General features: G+C 39.3%; 1 protein-coding gene across 1 annotated transcript in view; it reads left to right on the forward strand.

Moving 5' to 3' along the window:
• The window catches only part of SPEF2 (sperm flagellar 2), a 90,753-nt gene extending 71,815 nt beyond the window's left edge, over positions 1–18,938 (forward strand). Inside the window, exons 14-18 of the mRNA XM_065905418.1 lie at positions 860–963; positions 3,993–4,249; positions 9,165–9,273; positions 10,424–10,581; positions 17,429–18,938. Of these exons, the coding sequence (XP_065761490.1) occupies positions 860–963; positions 3,993–4,249; positions 9,165–9,273; positions 10,424–10,581; positions 17,429–17,610 (810 nt within the window). The 3' untranslated portion in view covers positions 17,611–18,938. The remainder of the gene's footprint in view (positions 1–859; positions 964–3,992; positions 4,250–9,164; positions 9,274–10,423; positions 10,582–17,428) is intronic.
• Positions 18,939–19,745: the final 807 nt, after the last annotated feature.

Raw genomic sequence — 19,745 nt, forward strand, 5'->3', positions numbered from 1 at the left:
CATAAAATGCTCACTCTAGTGGCTGAGTTCAGAATAGACGCTGGGGATGTTCTGTTCATATAACAATATAAATGCTGGAAGAAATAGAAAAACTAATTATCTGAGGGCCAAAATCAGGCATCAGAAAAGTAAACAGTATTATTCAGCCATAGAAAAGAATGAAATAATGCCATTTGCAACAACATGGAAAGACCTAGAGATTATCATAATAGGTGAGGTAAGTGAGAGAAAGACAAATATTATATTCTATCAAATGAATGTATTTATAAAACAGAAACAACTTGCAGACTTAGAAAACAAGCTTAGGACTACCAGAGAGAAAGATAGGGGAAGGATAATGTGGGAGTATGGGATTAACAGATGTATGCTACCGTATATAAAGTAAACAACAAAATGTACTGTGTAGAATAGAGAACTATATTTAATATCTTATAATAAACTATAACAGAAAAGGCAGAAATATATCAGATTTCACCATTGATAGGAGAGAACTTCAGTGGGCAAAAGTCAGGCTTACACAGGTTACCCCAGAAGGCATGCTCCCTCTTCGTGGCATGAGTGACTAGAACTCAAGCCGAAAGCCCCAATCTCTTTGATTTAACGTATTAGAGGATGAAATCCGGGGACACCAGAGCAGCTAAGAATTAAAGAGGAAGATCTTGAAAAGGAGGGAGCTAGAGGAGGAGCTCCCAAATCTGTAAATACATTTTCCTTAACTGCTTGCTGGATTCCAGAATTGTACTAAAGGATTGGTGTCTTCACCAGAGGACACGACCATTTAATTTTTTTTCCCCTCCAGATATTTAGAATCTGACTTTTAAATGAACTCTTCCTTACCATTCCTTGTTTATTTTCACAGCTCACTGTGCGTGCTCAGCTTGGTGCAAAATCAGAAAGGCTGCTGAAGAAAGGAAAGAGCATATCTGATATATTGCTAGTCAGCATCATGGTAAATGCCATTAAGTATGTATCTATGTACCACACTTTCTTTCTTATGTCTATTTAATATATTAGTAGGTAGAACTATATCAAGAATAATTTGGAGTCATTTTAATTTTTAATATCTAATTATTCATACAGAAAGAAAAAGATGTATTTTGTGATTTTCATGCCTGTATTTCACTTTCCTCCCTTTTTTAAATTTGACTTCACTCACCCAGATGGGAATTCAAGTTAGGTTCTATTCTCTTTTTTTTGACTGTGCTGGGTCTTCCTTGTGACTCTTGGTCTTAGTTACCCCAGGGTACATGAGATCTTAGTTCTCTGACCAGGGATGGAACCCATGTGTCCTGCATTGGAAGGCAGAGTCTCAACCACTGGACCCCCAGGGAAGTCCCAAGTTCTATTCTGTATGGGGAATTCAAGGAGAAACTAGACAGTTGGAAAAGCCATGGGGCAGGTTTGGGAGAGGAGAAACCTTCGCTATATGGCCTTGGGCCAAAATGCTTCCTCATTTTGTGTTTCTGGAGGAGAGACTGACCCCAGGGGTCCAAAGGCTGGGCAGCACAGGGTAGGAAGGCAAGGAGAAATTGGAGGTTGCACAGGCAAGGAATAGCATATGCATAGCACAGAGCTGATGTGTGATAGGGTAAAGAAAAAAATTTTAATAGACTATAATTTTGTGATTCCTCCTTTCTAAGAAGAAAGGATTCTCATCAGCCCTCCTTTACAATTGGGAAAAGAGGGAAATTTTAAAATGCCATAGGGGCTCGGTTAATTAATTCATGCAGTAAAGAAATTAGGCAGAGCAGGATGGAAAAAGAAATAAAAAAGGCTCTTGTGAAAGACCTTTGCAGAGCATCGAGTGGGTGAGGGGTTGGGGGCTATGCTGCTTGAGAAACATTATGACCAAGAGAATGAGGACAGGAGGCTTTGGAGAATTTTTCTTGGGCGTCTGCAATAGACTCTCCCTTTCGAGTTTCCTTAAGAGGCTTCATTCAAGGTTTAAGTTGCCTCTCAGTGGTGATATATCTTGGGCTGACTGCTTTTTTGAAGAAACTTGGCCACAGGGATGCTATTCTCAAAGCTGGAAGGGATCTCATTCTAACAGTTGCAGCCTTTTTCAAAAACTGGAATAAAACATGTTTTAGCCATGGCATTCATCATTCAAAGAAAATTGCATATGCAGAGCATCAACTCTAAAATGGATCTTAGCTTTGGTTTCCATGGAGTTGGAGTGTCTGCACCCCACCCTCAGAACTCTGCTACCTTCCCACTACCACCATCCCCTCTGCCTATGAGGCATGTTCAGAGAACTGCCATCAGCCTGAGAGCCTTCCAATTAGTCCAAGTGCATCCTTCTTCGATGAGGAAAGGCAGGCACGTGGCAGTTCAGCTGGGCAGTTCAGTCACATGTCTGGATAGCCAAAGCGGAAGTCTCTTCATTCCCTGTCATCTGGTGTCCTCATACTAGAGCCTGACAAGCATGGCCTTGGCCTCCTCCTCCCCTTGAAGTAGCTCCTGAGACAGGAGGTGGGAGAAGATTCCTCAGATCTGGTAAAGTGCTCAAGAAGTTTCTTCTCCTCAGACTGAGGCCAGTGAATTAAAAATCCCATTCTCTGCAGAATGCTTACCATGCTCTGGAAAAGCCATAAAAGCAAAATGCAGGCTTTCCTTGCCCTTCATAGCCTAATAGGAGTAATAGAAGCAGTGACCTGAAGGCAGCTTAATACTGTGGGAAGATCACTAGATTTGGGGTCACTTGCACTTTTGTGACTTTGAACAAGTAATTAATTAAACCTCTTTGAACTTGAGTTTTCCCATTCCTTCCTTGCCACACTGTCAGAAGGATCATACACAGGTACCAAAGCATACTTCCAAACCTTTAGAAAGGGAATTCTAAGTGTTTAAATGAGTTTTAATGGAGAAAGAAATGAAATTATAATTTTTCATCCAAAAGTCAAAGTCTATTTTTAAAATTAATTTATTTATTATTTTACTTTACAATATTGTATGGGTTTTGCCATTAACTTTACATAATTTAAGGATTTTGCAAGAGCAAAGTTGAAGTTGTTTTCCAATTTAAAGAACTAAAATAATAGTTTTTGGGGCACCCATTCTCTTTAGAGGATATGACAGTGAATGCAAAAACTGAAGAAATGATCCTTACATTTCAGCAACTTAGAATTTAATTGAGATAAAGAAGACTCACTTAAATTTTTCTAAGTCAAAGAATGTAAGAGTTAACCAATTGTGTGATGAAGTGAATGAGAGTCCAAAGGAGTTCAGATCAGGCTGTTATGACTCCACGCTGGATTGGGTGGGGTAGGAAGAACCTTCCAGATTGGCGATGTGAGTTTCCACCATATGCTAAATTCTGTGCTGAGTTCTTAAAATGTGTCATTTCAGTTCATCCTCACCAGCATCCTGTAAGGTATGTTATGTTATCCTGCTGTATAAATGAGGAAATTGAGGTTCTAAAGAGGAACAGCCTATGAGCACAGCTAGAAAGTGCTATTTATATTCATGTAACAGCGAGGAGATTGGTGTGTTCAAAGTGAATGGTTCAAAGTTGTGAGAGAGAAGTTATAGGGGAGCAGGTTGTGGCTAGCTCATTTTAAACACCATGTTGTGGCTTCTGGGATAGATTTGGAGGGCAGCAGGGACCCACAGAAGGATTTTGAGCAAGGCAGTGTTTGTGCTACAATAGGAAGCCTGATTTTGACTGTGTGTGCATGCTAAGTCGCTTCAGTCATGTCTGACTCTTTGCGACCAGGCAAGATTACTGGAGTAGATTGCCATGCGCTCCTCCAGGTGACCTTCCCAACCCAGGAATGGAACCCAAGTCTCCTGTGGCTCCTGCATTAGCAGGCAGGTTCTTTACCATCAGCGCCACCAGGAAGCCCAATTTTGGCTGTAAAGAAGTAAAATTTATGCAGAAAGAGGTTACTGTGGAGTTGAAAGAAAAATAAAGGCAAGATTCATTGTGTTATTATTTCTAAAGGGATTTGTGTCTATCAAACTATTAATTATTTGTCCTTTGTTTAATTTAGTCAGATACCTATACATAAAGGCTGGATCCTGGATGGCTTTCCAATGACATTAAACCAAGCAGAGCTTCTGGAGGAAGCACTCACAGGCTACAACAGAAGCCTCATAGAACTGCAGGGAAAGAAATCACAAACATCCACATTAGCTATTGACCCTACAGCTTCCAAAGAAGTGCCTCGTCCCCCTTCTGCATTTGACTTTGTCATGTTATTAGACATTTCAGATAATTCCTCACTGAATCGCATGAATGACATCATGGGTAAGCTGGACACCTTTCTAAAAATGTCCTTTTATGTAATTCAGAGTTCTTTTTCTTTGAAATGGTGACTATGCCCATCTACAACTGTAAGTGGATAATAAAGAATCCATTTCAGATTTCCAAAGAATTACCTAACACAGCTTAGTTGCCTCCTGCTCTGTCTGTATTCAGCACTCTAACCCAAACCTGAAGCTAGTAGAGAATTCCATGGTGACCGCAAGCATCTCATTCAACCCTTCCATCAGCTTGGCAGCTCACCTGGCCCTGAGGTGCCCTCTTTGAGCCTTGCATGAATGAAGGAGCTTCTCATGGCTACTTAGTATATCTTGGTGTGTTACTCTAGTGAAGTTCATGAACCACACTGGGGCTACAAGCAAGGATTGCTAACATCCTTCCCTTGGATTGTGTATTAACTGAGAAGCAGTTATCAGTTGACTGAAGTCCTTACATTATGAGGTCAAATAATTTTGCCACGATTCATGGTTTAACTACTTGTCATTGTTGAGAAGAAAATATCACTTTATTCCATAAATTAAGTAGTTATGAGTAAAAGCACCCATTCTTAGCTTTGGAAGTTATTAGGCATTTGACCTTTGGAAAGCTAATTCTTTCTTTCTTCTTAACCTCCATCTCACAATATATATAATAGAATGGCTCATTGCATTATTACTTTATAGTTAAAGGAAAACTGTTTCATTACTCACAACACTTCTGACACCAAAGGTGTATGGGTTTTCCATACCACCCAGTTCTTCAGTTCTTAATAAACACCAAGTGGGTGTCCTAGAATTTAATTCAATCCTGGCAGTAACTTCCCAGAGTTATCACAGATTTTCAGTTGGCTCAGTCCTATAAGACTTTTTCCCACTTCAGATGTCTGCCTCAATGCAGTGGGTCCCCAGGTTATCCACGCTTCTGTCTGACTTGACTATAAATTAGGGGTTTCCATGACCACGCCTCAGGTCTGATAGATTATCTATAATTATCTGTGATGACTCAGAATACAGGGAAGCACTCTGCTTACTATTACTGTTTTATTGTAAAGACTGACATAGAAGATACAGATGAACAGCCAGTTGAAGGGGCACACAGGGCAGAGTCTGAAGGAAATCCAAGCTCAGGCCCCTCCCCCATGGAGTCTGGTGTGTAACACACTCCTGGCACATGGATGCATTCACAAACCCACGAGCTCTCTGAACACCTTCTTTAGAGTTTTTATGGGAGTTCCATTATGTAGGTATGATTTACTATATAATTGAGCATTGGTGATCAGTCTCTAGCCTCTTCCCAACCCTAGAGACCTGGGGGTAGGACTGAAAGTTCTAGCTCTGTGGTCACTTGGTTGCTCAGGCAGAAGGGCTCCACCCTCCCAAGAGTCACCTCTTTGGCATAAGCTCAGATAAGGTTGAAACAGGCTTATTATGAAAAATAATGATAATATAAAAACACTCCTCTTACCACTATAGGAAATTACAAGGGTTTTCAAAGCTCTGTGTCAGGAGACAAAGACCAAATATATATATCTTATTGTCTCACATATATTAAATGAGATAAATGTTAAACACTTAGTATAGAATCTGGTACATGCATCAGGAACAATAGTGGCAGGACATCAGGAAACACATCAGGAAAAATAGTGGAAGACTTTGAAATGAACAAAATATTATTGGATATTCTTTCAATAGAAGACTGAGTATTGTCTATGGGACCCCTTGGAGTATTTGGTTTCAAAGGATTCTATACCTTTCATTGGCTTAACTCATCTCTTCTATAACCATAAATTGTAGAAAATTGATAGTAATTCAAATGATTCTTGTCTATGGACATACAGATGAATTTTATTCAATTAAGATAATTTCTGTATGCTAAAAAAGATAATTTCAAGTATGACATTGTTCTATATACATAGTAACCAGTTTTTTCATAGTTGAAATAGATGAAATAGTTTTTTCATCTATTATCATCTATTTTATCATTCCTGTCTGTGAATATGTCTCTTATTCAGATTTTCATTTGAACTAGTTGTAATATCTTGTTGATTCCCTCATTAATTAAAGAATTAGATGATGTTATTGTACATTGTATATGTACAATATGTTTGCTGTTACAACTAATATAATGACATTTGTGGCTAAGAGAGACTTAGGGAATCATTTCCTCCTATATTTATAGGTGGACATTTAAAGCATGAGCACTTGACTCTTCCTTATTTTGAGTTTGTATAATTTTGAGATCTTCCTTTCACTGTATTTAAATAAAAGGACAAAACCATTAGATACTACTTCAGCTCTTGAGCACAGTACTTTACACTGAATGCTGTCCATTAAATTCCAAAAGGGAGAATTTACTTCTCTCCATACAAGGAAGTAGGGACTATACTGACAGTAGTGATGATTGTTCAGCTAACTTCCTATTCTTGTTGAAGGATATCTGAGGATTGGTGAAGAATATTGCCAATCCATGGTTGTTTATTGGCAGAACAGGGCCCACAACTCAAAGCAATCCAACTTGCTTTCAAGATATGATAAGGGTTGATAATGTTTATTTCTTGATATTGGTGCTATTTATGCTATTTTCAGTTTGGGAAGCCACTGAACTGTATATTCATATATGCATTCTTCTTGGAAGGTATGGTCCAATAAGCAGTTTGAAAATTTAAAAAGAAATTCAGAACTTGGAGTGAGATAACTGGGATCAAGTGCTTTTTCTTTCATTTATAAACTATGCCATTTTGGGCCAATTTTAGAATCACAACCCTACTTTACAAGTTTTGTTGTGGATATAAAATAATGTAATATAGTCTTCCCTTAGTATTCACAGGGGATTAATTCCAGAACCCCTTTGGATACCAAGAGGAGGGCATGGCAACCCACTTCAGTATTTCTGCCTGGAGAATTCCCATGGACAGAGGAGTATGGCAGGCTACAGTCCATGGGGTCACAAACAGATACAATGAGCAACCAAAATCCAAGGATTCACAAGTCCCTTATATAAAATGATATGATATTTGCCTATAACCTGTGCACATCCTCCTGTATACTTTAAATCATCTCTAGATTACTTATTGATACCTAATACAATGTGACTGCTATATAAATACTTGCCAGCACCTGGAAGAATCAAGTTTTGCTTTGGGGACCTTTCTGGGATTATTTTCCCAAATATTTTCAATCTGTGGTTGGTTGACTCCACTGATATGGAGGGCTGACTGTATGTATAAAAACATTTAAGAACTGTGTGCTAAATTTTACCTGTAAATCAAGTAAGACAAAGACTGAAACATTTCCATTGAATTGATGTCTTTGATAGCCAGAAGGGGAGTTGTTTCAATGGAGTAGGGGGACAGGGAAGGATGGATTGCTACCGAACGGAAAGTGAATGGGGGTGAGGAGATGGACAGTGTGAGTAAAGATACCTCTCAAGAAACTTGCCTCTGAACAAAAGGAAAGAACTGTAGAAGCAGAATATTTTTATCATTATTGTTTTAGTATTCCTTTTCTCTCTCCCTCTCTGTCTCTCTTTCTTATCTCTGTCTCTCTCTCCCTCCCACCCTGTTTTAGGAAAGGGTACACTTATATGAAAGAGCTCAGCTGACTTTTGAGCCAGAGAGTCAGTGAGGTTATAGGTCAAAAAGAGAGATGGATATCATCTAAGGCTGATGCAGCAGAAGGATATAAACTGAAGTTGTCAGATGAGGGAGAGAAGCTGAAATGTTCAACCGTGCAACTCAGGTTTGCTAAAATAATAGTCAAGTCAGGATAATGCTTGTCAATTTGGAGAAAACGATGTACAAATTTAGGGGGGTGGGTCATAGAGATTCATCAACTACAGAGGAGTGCTGGCAGGACAAATGATAAGGATATAGATCATTACTATTGTAGAGATGGGGCCATTCCAAAGGTGGAGCCCTTAAAGGTGATCAAAAATTCCAAGATGTGGCCATGTTAGTGAAGTGGAGAGAAGAGGAAGGGGCCAAAGCCTGGGTGCAGTTTGGGAAGAGAAGAATGCTGATAATGTTCTGAAGTCCTTGACAAAAATGAGCTAGTGACCATGGGATGGTTCATGATAGTTCCCACAGTCTTCTTCCATCACTCATTGTCATCAGCGTCTTTGAGTTTTCTGAATAACCTAAAAGCATATTCTGTTTTCTGAACTAATTTCCTCTTTTTCTATCATGAATATAGATGGATAGCAATTGATTGCTGTATCCTATGCGGGGCCTTCATCTTTTTGAGCACTATTGATTTCCTCTTCAGTGTTCTCTTGCATTAACTGAGTAATCTAATTCCTTTTAATCTAGTTTAAGGCTTTCTTTCCCTCTTCATGATTTTCCATTTATCCTAAATTCATAAGTATTCTGGACATTATTCCTTAATCCTGGCTAGGACTCAATCAGAGGAGCTGGAATTGGTTTTGACTTCAGTTTCCTGTGGTATGTTCCTTTCTGTCTCTTCTATCGGGAAAAACCATAAAGTCTATAAAGATAGATTACTGTGTTCTAATATAATATTGACAAATAACTTGCATATTTGACTTTATGGTTATGCTGTTATTTCATTCTTAATTTTTACATCATGGTGTTGATTTTCTAATTGTTTCCTTGTTTGTTATTTATCACAAACCATCATTTTTCAGTACCTTCTCTTCATGGTCAATCCCAAGATGCCCTACCTTGAAACTAGAGCTCCTCTTTAATGTTGTATTTTACCTCCTCCTAATTTCTAAGGGAAATTTGAATTCTGACCCCCAAACTATACTTTACTTTTTCAGTATTTTGTTAAACATTTTAATTAATATTGAACCAAAGAAGAGGACCATATTCATTTGGCTTTTTTGTATCAGTATATTTTGGCAGTGATACTGCAACTTTGATTGGTGTAGCAGATTGTCTAATTAAGTGATTTCAATATCATAGCTGAAGGATTTTCAAGTGACGCTCCTCATGAAGATATCAATCAGCGTGTTGCGGCTAAAAACAAAGGTACAGATGAGGACCAGAATTTACGAGATCAAATACAGCACAGGTTAGTTTAAAACTCATTGTGTTCTTGTTTCTTGCCCTGTGAACAAACTGGCAACTAGTCACTTTAGAATCATCAGATCTAGGGGGAAAATGTATTTCCTAGCATTCATTGTTTTATAGGTAAAACAAAACTAAGTAGCTTTGATATTGAGTGAAATATTTCTCTGCTAGCTTTTATATTCAGAGTTTAAGTCATCATAGTCACAGAGAAAAAAAATTAAATCAAGCAACTTTCCCCTTTATGACTACATGAACTTACAAGTTCATTAGAGAGAATCCTAATTCAGCTCTCTTTCAACAAATGCCAATAAAGATCTTGGAATTTGAAAGATCTAGGCATCAGATTATAGAGTATAGTTCTAAAACTAAAATGAAATTATGCTTAACAAGCATTCTTTTGGTTGTATGCAGTTTGCTCATTGGAAAAGAAAAATTAAACAAAATTAAACAATGCTTTGAAAACTTGAGAACTCTGAAAACATGAGTTGAGGCAACAAAGAGGAATTTGATTCATGAAGCCTATCTACTCTCAGAGGACAAAACTCATTCCAAGAATATGTTTGAGTAAAGCAAATTCCATGGACAGAGGAGTCTGGCAGGCTACAGTCCACTGGGTCACAAGAGTCATACATGACCTAGTGACTGACTAAACCACCACCACCACACTCAAGGGTCACTTGAATTTCTCTATCTATGAAAAAGTAGATAACCTATGTGGCTCAGGCTATAGCTGCCAGCAGAAGGGTACTCAGTCTACTATGAGTACAGGTGATGGTTCCTTAGAACTTCATTTAGAAAACTAAACCCACGTCAAAGTTTTCCTGAAATAGTAGAATTTCTAAATCTTCTCTTACTCTCTCCTATACCTCAAAACATATGGCTAGTTGGCATTAACTGATGTCTTCTTTAAAGTGGATGTATTTCATTGCCTGTAGACTTCTTAAAGTTGCTTTTTTCAGATATGTTGGCAACTGGTTTTTCCATCATGTACATCAGATAAATCATGCTTAATGTTACTTCAACATTTCAATCAGTATATGATATTCATATGTGATATATATGATATATTCAATATGTGATATTCACATATTCAGTATGTGATATTCATGTAATTCATGATATTATATTCATATAATATTTGGGTTTTGCAGAATTGTAGGCTTCCTTGACAACTGGCCTTCATTGGAGCAGTGGTTTACAGAGCCAGAAAACATTTTGATAAAAATCAATGCTGAAGTAGATAAACAGTCATTGTGCCAAAAAGTAAAAGAAATGTTTATGACTGAAATAATGAAAAAAGAAAATAAAGGTAATTACAGTTCTTTTATAATTTTGAGTTTATGTAGCAAAAATGTAATGTGTGGTTTTGATGAGCTTCGGAAGAAATGAAATGTTACCCTTTTGTTTATCAGTCGTCCCTGACTACACTGACAACTGTAATTTCTTGGTATAATAAAAAGTGGTCAAAATTAACTATCACAAAGGTTCTAAAACTGCCTTGGTAGAATGCTTTCTCTCATCCCCAGATTTGTGACCTAACTTCCATGATTTATCAGTGAACTGACACCAAAATAGTGCATAAGTGTAAGCCACAATCACCTTGGAAACCCCAGGAGTTCACACTTAGAAAGACAAGCTTCCACATCTAAATGTCCACTCCCCCAAAACATCCATGTGAAACTTTCATACAAAGTAAATATATTATATAAAAGGCTTAACATGTTATTTTGACAGTCAGAAACTAGGCTGAGAGGAGGAAGGTAACCTCTAGAGTTGAGATTGAAAAGCAAAAACAAATTGAATATAGGTTGTAGCTTCAACAAGTCTGACCCAGACTTGCCTGGGAGTGTCCAGGAGTCTCCAGCAGAGACGTGGGTCAGTGGTGGCCTGATGCTGGGTTGGGGGCAATGAGTGTAGCAGTACATGCATGGAATCTTTTAAAGGAGGTCACCATTATCTGCATGACCTCCACCATAGTTTGGCCCCAGGTAAATAGCAGGAAGGGAACACATCTCCACCCAACAACAGAAAATTGGATTAATGATTTACTTAGCATGGCCCCACCCATCAACAAGACCCAGTTTCCCCCTCAGTCTCTCCCATGAGGAAGCTTCCATAAGCCTCACATCCTTCTCCATCAGAAGGCAGACGGACTGAAAACCACAATAACAGAAAACTAACCAATTGATCACATGGACCACGGTCTTGTCTAACTCAGTGAAACTATGAGCCATGCCATGTAGGGCCACCCAAGACGAATGGGTCATGGTGGAGAGTTCTGACAAAAAGTGGTCCACAGAGAAGGGAATGGCAAACCACTTCAGTATCCTTGCCTAGAGAACCCGATGAACAGTATGAAAAAGCAAAAACATAGGACACTGAAAGATGAACTCCCCAGGTCAGTACATGCCCAATATGCTACTGGAGATCACTGGAGAAATAACTCCAGAAAGAATAAAGAGACGAAGCCAACGCAAAAACAACACCCAGTTGTGGATGTGACTGGTGATGAAAACAAGGTTTGATGCTATAAAAAGCAATACTGCATAGGAACCAGGAATGTTATATCCATGAATCAAGGGAAATTGGAAGTGGTCAAACAGGAGATGGCAAGAGTGAATGTTGACATTTTAGCAATCAATGAACTAAAATGGACTGGAATGGGTGAATTTAAATCAGATGACCATTATATCTACTACTGTGGGCAAGAATCCCTTAGAAGAAATGGAGTAGCCATCATAGTCAAAAAAGATTCAGAAATGCAGTACTTGGATGCCATCTCAAAAATGACAGAATGATCTCTGTTCGTTTCCAAAGCAAACCATTTAATATCACAGTAATCCAAGTCTCTGCCCCGACCAGTAATGCTGAAGAAGCTGAAGTTCATCGATTCTATGAAGACCTACAAGACCTTCTAGAACTAATACCCAAAAAGATGTCCTTTTCATTATAGGGGACTGGAATGCTAAAGTAGGAACTCAAAAAACATCTGGAGTAACAGGCAACTTTGGCCTTAGCATACAGAATGAAGCAGGGCAGAGGCTAACAGAGTTTTGCCAAGAGAGCACACTGGTCAGAGCAAACACTGTCTTCCAGCAACACAAGAGAAAACTCTACACATGGACATCACCAGATGGTCAATGCCAAAATCAGATTGCTATAGTCTTTGCAGCCAAAGATGGAGAAGCTCTATACAGTCAGCAAAAACAAGACCGGGACCTGACTGTGGCTCCGATCATGAACTCCTTATTGCAAAATTCAGACTTAAATTGTAAAAAGTAGGGAAAACCACTAGACCATTCAGGTATGACCTAAATCAAATCCCTTACAATTATACAGTGGAAGTGAGAAATAGATTCAAGGGATTAGATCTGATAGAGTGACTGATGAACTATGGACAGAGGTTCATGACATTGTACAGGAGACAGGTAGCAAGACCATCCCCAAGAAAAAGAAATGCAAAGAAGCAAAATGGCTATCTGAGGAGGCCTTACAAATAGCTGAGAAAAGAAGCGAAAAGCAAAGGAGAAAAGGAAAGATATACCCATTTGAATGCAGAGTTCCAAAGAATAGCAAGAAGAGATAAGAAAGCCTTCCTCAGTGATCAGTGCAAAGAAATAGAGGAGAACAACAGAATGGGAAAGACTAGAGATCTCTTCAAGAAAATTAGAGATACCAAGGGGACATTTTATGCAAAGATGGGCTCAATAAAGGACAGAAATGGTATGAACCTAATAGAAGCAGAAGATATTAAGAAGAGGTGGCAAGAATACACAGAAGAACTATATAAAAAAAAATCTTTATGACCCAGATAATCACGATGGTGTGATCACTCACCTAGAGCCAGACATTCTGGAATGCAAAGTCAATGGGTCTTAGAAAGCATCACTAAGAACAAAGCTAGTGGAGGTGATGCAATTCCAGATGAACTATTTCAAATCTTAAAAGATGATGCTGTGAAAGTGCTGCTCTCAATATGCCAGCAAATTTGGAAAACTCAGCAGTGACCACAGGACTGGAAAAGGTCAGTTTTCATTCCAGTCCCTAAGAAAGGCAATGCCAAAGAATTTTCAAACTACTGCACAATTGCGCTCGTCTCACATGCTAGTAAAGTAATGCTCAAAATTCCCCAAGCCAGGCTTCAACAGTACGTAAACCGTGAACTTACAGATGTTCAAACTGGTTTTAGAAAAGGCAGAGGAACCAGAGATCAAATTGCCAACATCTGCTGGAACATGGAAAAAGTAAGAGAGTTCCAGAAAAACATTTATTTCTGCTTTATTGACTATGCCAAAGCCTTTGACTGGGTGGATCACAATAAACTGTGGAAAATTCTTCAAGAGATGGGATTATCAGACCACCTGACCTGCCTCTTGAGAAATCTGTATGCAGGTCAGGAAGCAACAGTTAGAACTGGACCTGGAACAACACACTGGTTCCAAACACAGAAAGGAGTACGTCAAGGGTGTATATTGTCACCGTGCTTATTTAACTTATATGCAGAGTACATCATGCTAAACGCTGGGCTGGATGAAGCACAAAGTGGAATCAAGATTGCCAGAAGAAATGTCAATAACCTCAGATATGCAGGTGACACCACCCTTATGGCAGAAAGCAAAGAAAAACTAAAGGGACTTTTGATGAAAGTGAAAGAGGAGAGTGAAAAATTTGGCTTAAAGCTCAACATTCAGAAAACTAAGATCATGGCATCTGGCCCCATCACTTCATGGCAAATAGATGGGGAAACAGTGGAAACAGTTTTTATTTTGGGGGGGACAGACTTTATTTTGGGGGGCTCCAAAATCACTGCAGATAGTGACTGCAGCCATGAAATTAAAAGACGCTTACTCCTTGAAAGAAAAGTTATGACCAACCTAGACAGCATATTAAGAAGCAGAGGCATTACTTTGCCAACAAAGGTTCATCTAGTCAAGGCTATGGTTTTTCCAGTAGTCATGTATAGATGTGAAAGTTGAACTATAAAGAAAACTGAGCACCAAAGAATTGATGCTTTTGAACTGTGGTTTTGGAGAAGACTCTTGAGAGTCCCTTGGACTGCAAAGAGATAGAACCAGTCTGTCTTAAAGGAAATCGGTCCTGAATATTCATTGGAAGGACTGATGCTGAAGCTGAAATTCCAGTCCTTTGGCCACCTTATGTGAAGAACTGACTCATTTGAAAAGACCCTGATCCTGAGAAAAATGAAGGCGAGAGGAGAAGGGGATAACAGAGGATGAGATGGTTGGATGGCATCAAACTCATCATGAGTTTGAGTAGGCTCCAGGAGTTGGTGATGGACAGTGAGGCCTGGCATGCTGCAGTCCATGGGGTTGCAAAGAGTCAGACATGACTGAGCGACTGAACTGAACTGAACTGAACTATAGCTTCAAACATCTAAGATTTGAATCAGTGTTTGTGCCAGCTATCAGACTCACTCCAGCATTCTCCTAAGATTTTCTATCCCGGTCACTTATCATGTGAACCATCTCCACTGCCACTTATCTAAGATTTACGTTCCAATCCATTAATTATTTTTAACAAATATTTTGTCATTAAAATAATAAACATTCACCTAGTCCAGTGCTCTGTACTAAACATCCTGATTAAGTTAAAAACAAAAAAGGAGATGGTACTTCTATGAATAGTCTGCTGTTTTAAAATAATCATAATATACTGTTAAGTGGGAAAAATCAGGTTATATTTAAATTGTCCCTTTTTTGTTTTTAAAAGTATATCTATTATTAAATTTGAGCTTGCCAGGTAGCTCAGTGGTATAGAATCTCTCTATGCAGGAGACATGTTCTCTCCCTGGGTTGGGAAGATTCCCTGGAGGCAACCCCCTCCAGTATTACTGCTTGACAAATCCCATGGACAGAGGAGCCTGGCGGCCTACAGTCCATGGGGTCGTGACAGAGTCAGACATGACTAAGGGATTAAAACAACAGCAACAATTATTAAATATATGTGCACAGAAAATAGTGACAGTATATGCTAATAAAAAAACAAAATTCAACCCAGTAAATCTGAAGCTCTAACTGGCTTTATTCAACTATTCCTGACCAAACAGTGTCCCATCTAACAACTAGAAGACACTCTGAAGGGAAGTAAAAAGTAGAAGTTTTCATAGACACGAGGGTGGAACAGGGAAGTCTTTAGCAAAAGGGGGAAAAAATGGTTATTTTGGATCAGGACATCTTTGGGGGGAAGGGAACTGCAGGGGTCTTTGCCATGCAGATTGACTCCTTTTCTTTGATAAAGAAGGGAGGTGATATAGAGAGGACCCACATGACAGATCATCTCATTGGTGCCAACCAGAAAATTCCAAACTGATTGATTAAAATTATACTTCTGAGGAAGGTAGAAACTGCAGCTGAGTCAGGTAGCACAGGTTTGGTATCATGGACTTTATTTATTTAGCACAAGTGATGCCATTTTGGGCTTATGGTTTTCTCTTTAACAATAATACAATCTTTGATGAGGGGGGAAGAAGGAGGATGAAGAGAATTAGCAAGAAATTTCTCTTTCAGCTTATTTATCTACACTGTTGAAATTTTAAAGGCAATAATTGTATATTACTTTCATAATCAGAAAAGATATTAATTACCAGTTTGAAAAAAAATCCAATAAAACAAATCCTCCTTATCTTGCCAAGTTGAAAAGAATGATCTGAGGGCAATGGGAGAAATAGCCATACAAGGGTGCAGGTATTCACTGCCATTGGTACAGGGGTAAAGTTGTGGCCGTTTCCAGGGTGGAGCACTGGGAAGTCAGGGAGGGTGGGAAGGGCACATTGGGTAAGGTAAGCCTGAATCCAGAAGGGCAAAGGGCCCTAACAATTATAGGACCCTAGACAATCCAGAAACACCCCCTCAGGACCCCAGAGCAGTTTCCTCTGCCTGGAACACACACTCCCTCAGTCTCTTCAAGTCTTTGCTCAATTGCCACCTTCTTAGTGGGTCTATCCTGCAAAGCACGCCATTTAAACAAACTGTAGAAGCTGCCCCACAGCACTCCTGACTCCCTTCCCTCTGCTCTATGCATTTTCTCTAGAGCACTTACCACCTTCCAGCTTCTTACGTGACTTACTTTATTCATCATGTTATGGTTTGCAAGCTTCACAAGGCAGTGATTTTTCTCTTTTGTTTTACTTTCGTATCTCTGGCAGCCACAACTGTGCCCAGCATTGTTTGTATTACTATTATTATTATTTACAATACTGCTATAGTTTTACCTTTTGATGGTATTGGCACGCATGCATGCTCAGTCCCTCCAGTTGTTTCCAACTCTTTGAGAACCTATGGACCATAGCTTACCAGGCTCCTCTGTCCGTGGGATTCTCCTGGCAAGAATACTGACTGGGTTGCCATGCCCTCCTCCAGGGGAGCTTCCCTACCCAGGGACTGAACCTGTGTCTTTTATGTCTCCTACATTGGCAGATGGGTTCTTTACCACCAGTGCCACCTGGGAAGCCCACAGTATTGGCATAGTTTTATCTTATTGTTGTAAGGCTTCCTTTCCTTCAGGGCACAACTGAGATTGAATAACTAGCTAGTGCATGAATGGATGAATTCTGTTAAGCCTTATTTGAGTACTGAGCACCATTCTAAATGCTTTATATGTATTTACCCCAGAAGTTGGTGCCGCATGCATTTCTTTTCTATGTCCTCCCGATCCCCACCTCTTCTGTCACATTGCTCTTCATCTTCTCTTTAGGCTTTTTTCACCTCGTTTATCCACTAGAAAATTTGACGTAATTCTTTACTTTCCTCTCCCAGTATATTAGCTAATTCTAGATTGTTAGTTTTATAGTTGGCATCCTCTCATCAAATCTTCTACCTGCTATAGATACACACACACACACACTCACACACACACACACACACACACACATCATCATCATCATCATCATCATCATCATCATCATCATCATCACCATCACCATCTCCATCAGAGGCAGGGGTAATGGTATTTCTAACCAGACAGAGATGACTTCAAATGTCGGCTTTAAGGACTGGATAATTTAAAACATGAATTTAGCCTTAATTCAGAGAGTAATGAGAGCAATTTTATATTAAGTTAGGATTACCTTAGTTCACCTGAAATACTAGGTGTCTGGAGTTGCTAATAAAGATCCATTCTTATCATCCTGCTTGAAGTGAAAAAGAAATTAGAAGAAAAGGAAGCTGGGAGAAAAGAAGAAGTTTCCCTGACTGAGAAGACGTCCCCGCCTCCTCCTCCCCCTCCCCCTCCGGAACCGGAAAAAGAGAAGGAAGTCCACCTTCCACAGGAGCGGCCCAAAACTCCCGCTGCAAAAGGAAAGCAAGCATCAGGTGACTGACAGAGTGATTGCTACCCCTGTCTACCAGTTTCTCATTTTCACTTAGGAATTGTAAACGATAGTACCAGTCCATTTATCTATCAGTAGATTCAGGCTTTCAACAGCGTCAGTCATGTGAAAGGAAGCTGTCTGCTCAGATGAAGTGGAGAGGCAGCCGTAGCTGAGAGCACGGCTGTCCCAAAGCGCATGTACCTGACCATGTGGGATCCCTCCGTGTGGGCAACCTCATGCCCAGATCTACTGGGCATGATTAGAATAACAACAGGGACGAGAGTAGGGGAGGCACAGAGAGAATAACCATAAGGAGCGTAGAGCAGATCTTCTGTTTGCTGGAGCGGTAGAGCTGAGTTTATGAAGAGGGAGACCTTCTTACCAAAATGAGAACATAACCAGTTGCCCACAAGAATAAGGAAAAAAAATCAACAGCATCCATTAGAGACTAGAGTATATATGTAACTGTTATTCTTTTGTGCTATGCAATTATAAAAGGCCAGAAACAAGCTCCCGACATCTCAGTAAACTTGTATCTTTATAACATATAGCATACATGGGTAGTTTATGTAGAGACTATTTTTTAGCTTAAGTTCTTTCTGTATCCTTAACCACTATGGACTATGAAGTGGTAGAATATATAATGACAAAAGGGAAATGCTCAACTGTTGAAATGTATGATACTGGGAGCATGACAGGATCGACTTAGTGCTGTGTACATGAAGCAAACGTGACTTTAGTTTCTGGTTTCGGCTTTGTAAGTGGTCAGCTGTGCAGTGACACAGGTCTACCTAGGTTTGCTTGTTATTGTGTCATGATTGCATTTTTAAAGGCTATAATCTTCTTCATGGAGATCAGAGATGGGTCTGATCTTTCAAAATTAAGTTTGCTTATATTAAACAAATAAATTTGAAAACTTTAATAACATTTATTATGGTCTGCTGAAGATCATTATATTCCACAAAATGGGACTTAACTAAAGACAAAATACACAAAAATGTTTTTATCATATGAACAATAAAGCACAAAGCATTTAATTAAGCATACATACTTTTTCCCTTTAAAAAGCAAAACAGAGGTCTGGAGGACTAATGGAAACCTTAAAAATACTATTTAACTGGGAAAGACAATTTCCACAGAGGCTCAAGGGAGCCTGGCATTGTCTACCCAGGCCTCAAACCCAAGACCATGACCTTCCCTCCCTTTCTTCACCTCAGCCTAATGACCAGGAATATCTATGTATTGGAGCCATTCCCTGAAACCAATCTCTAGCAGTCTTCTAAGTTTCTGAAGTTTGCTTGTGAATTTAAAATTGTATAGTTGAATACTGTGCATTTGGAGGAATAATAAAGCTGTTGTTGCTTCAAAGAGTGGTTGTATCTGTCTCCTTCTTCCAGCAAGGGCAGGGCTGCTGCCTGAGCTTTTAAAATGCACAGAAGGGTTCACCACCAGAGGCCTAATTACTGCCTTCCAACCGCAAGGCATCACTGTGAGGAGATCTCAGTGCTTATAGACCCTGATGGGACCACAGTGCAGGGCACACTGCCCTTACAGCTCAGGGAAGGTGGGATAAGTGGTTTTATGGAGGGAAGTTCCCAGTGGGTTTATTTATATTTATATTAAAAAATTTAGTGTTTTTCAAAAGAACACATTTTCAGAACTGAAAGCCAGAGGCTTCTGAACAAGCCCAAAGCGAACATCCAATTTCAATTTTCTTTAAAAGTTGAGAAGAAAAGAGAAATGATTTACTAAAAAAAAAAAAAAAAACCCAAGGTGGAAATGGGGTAAAGAAGGAAGCATTGTACACTAAGTTCTAAAGGTCGTTTTGCTCAAATACAGTTCTACAATGGAAACAGAAACTGTTTTGGGGGGGGCTCCAAAATCACTGCAGATGTGACTGCAGCCAAGAAATTAAAAGACACTTGTTCCTTGGAAGAAAAGCTATGACCAACCTAGACAGCATATTAAAAAGCAGAGATATTACTTTGTCAACAAAGGTCTGTCTAGTCAAAGCTATGGTTTTTCCAGTAGTCATGTATGGATGTGAGAGTTGGACTGTAAAGAAAGCTGAGTGCCTAAAAATTGATGCTTTTGAACTGTGGTGGTGGAGATGATCCTTGAGAGTCCCTTGGACTGCAAAGAGA

This window comes from Muntiacus reevesi, chromosome 14 (genome assembly GCF_963930625.1).
Source record: "Muntiacus reevesi chromosome 14, mMunRee1.1, whole genome shotgun sequence".
In the NCBI taxonomy this organism is placed as follows: domain Eukaryota; kingdom Metazoa; phylum Chordata; class Mammalia; order Artiodactyla; family Cervidae; genus Muntiacus; species Muntiacus reevesi.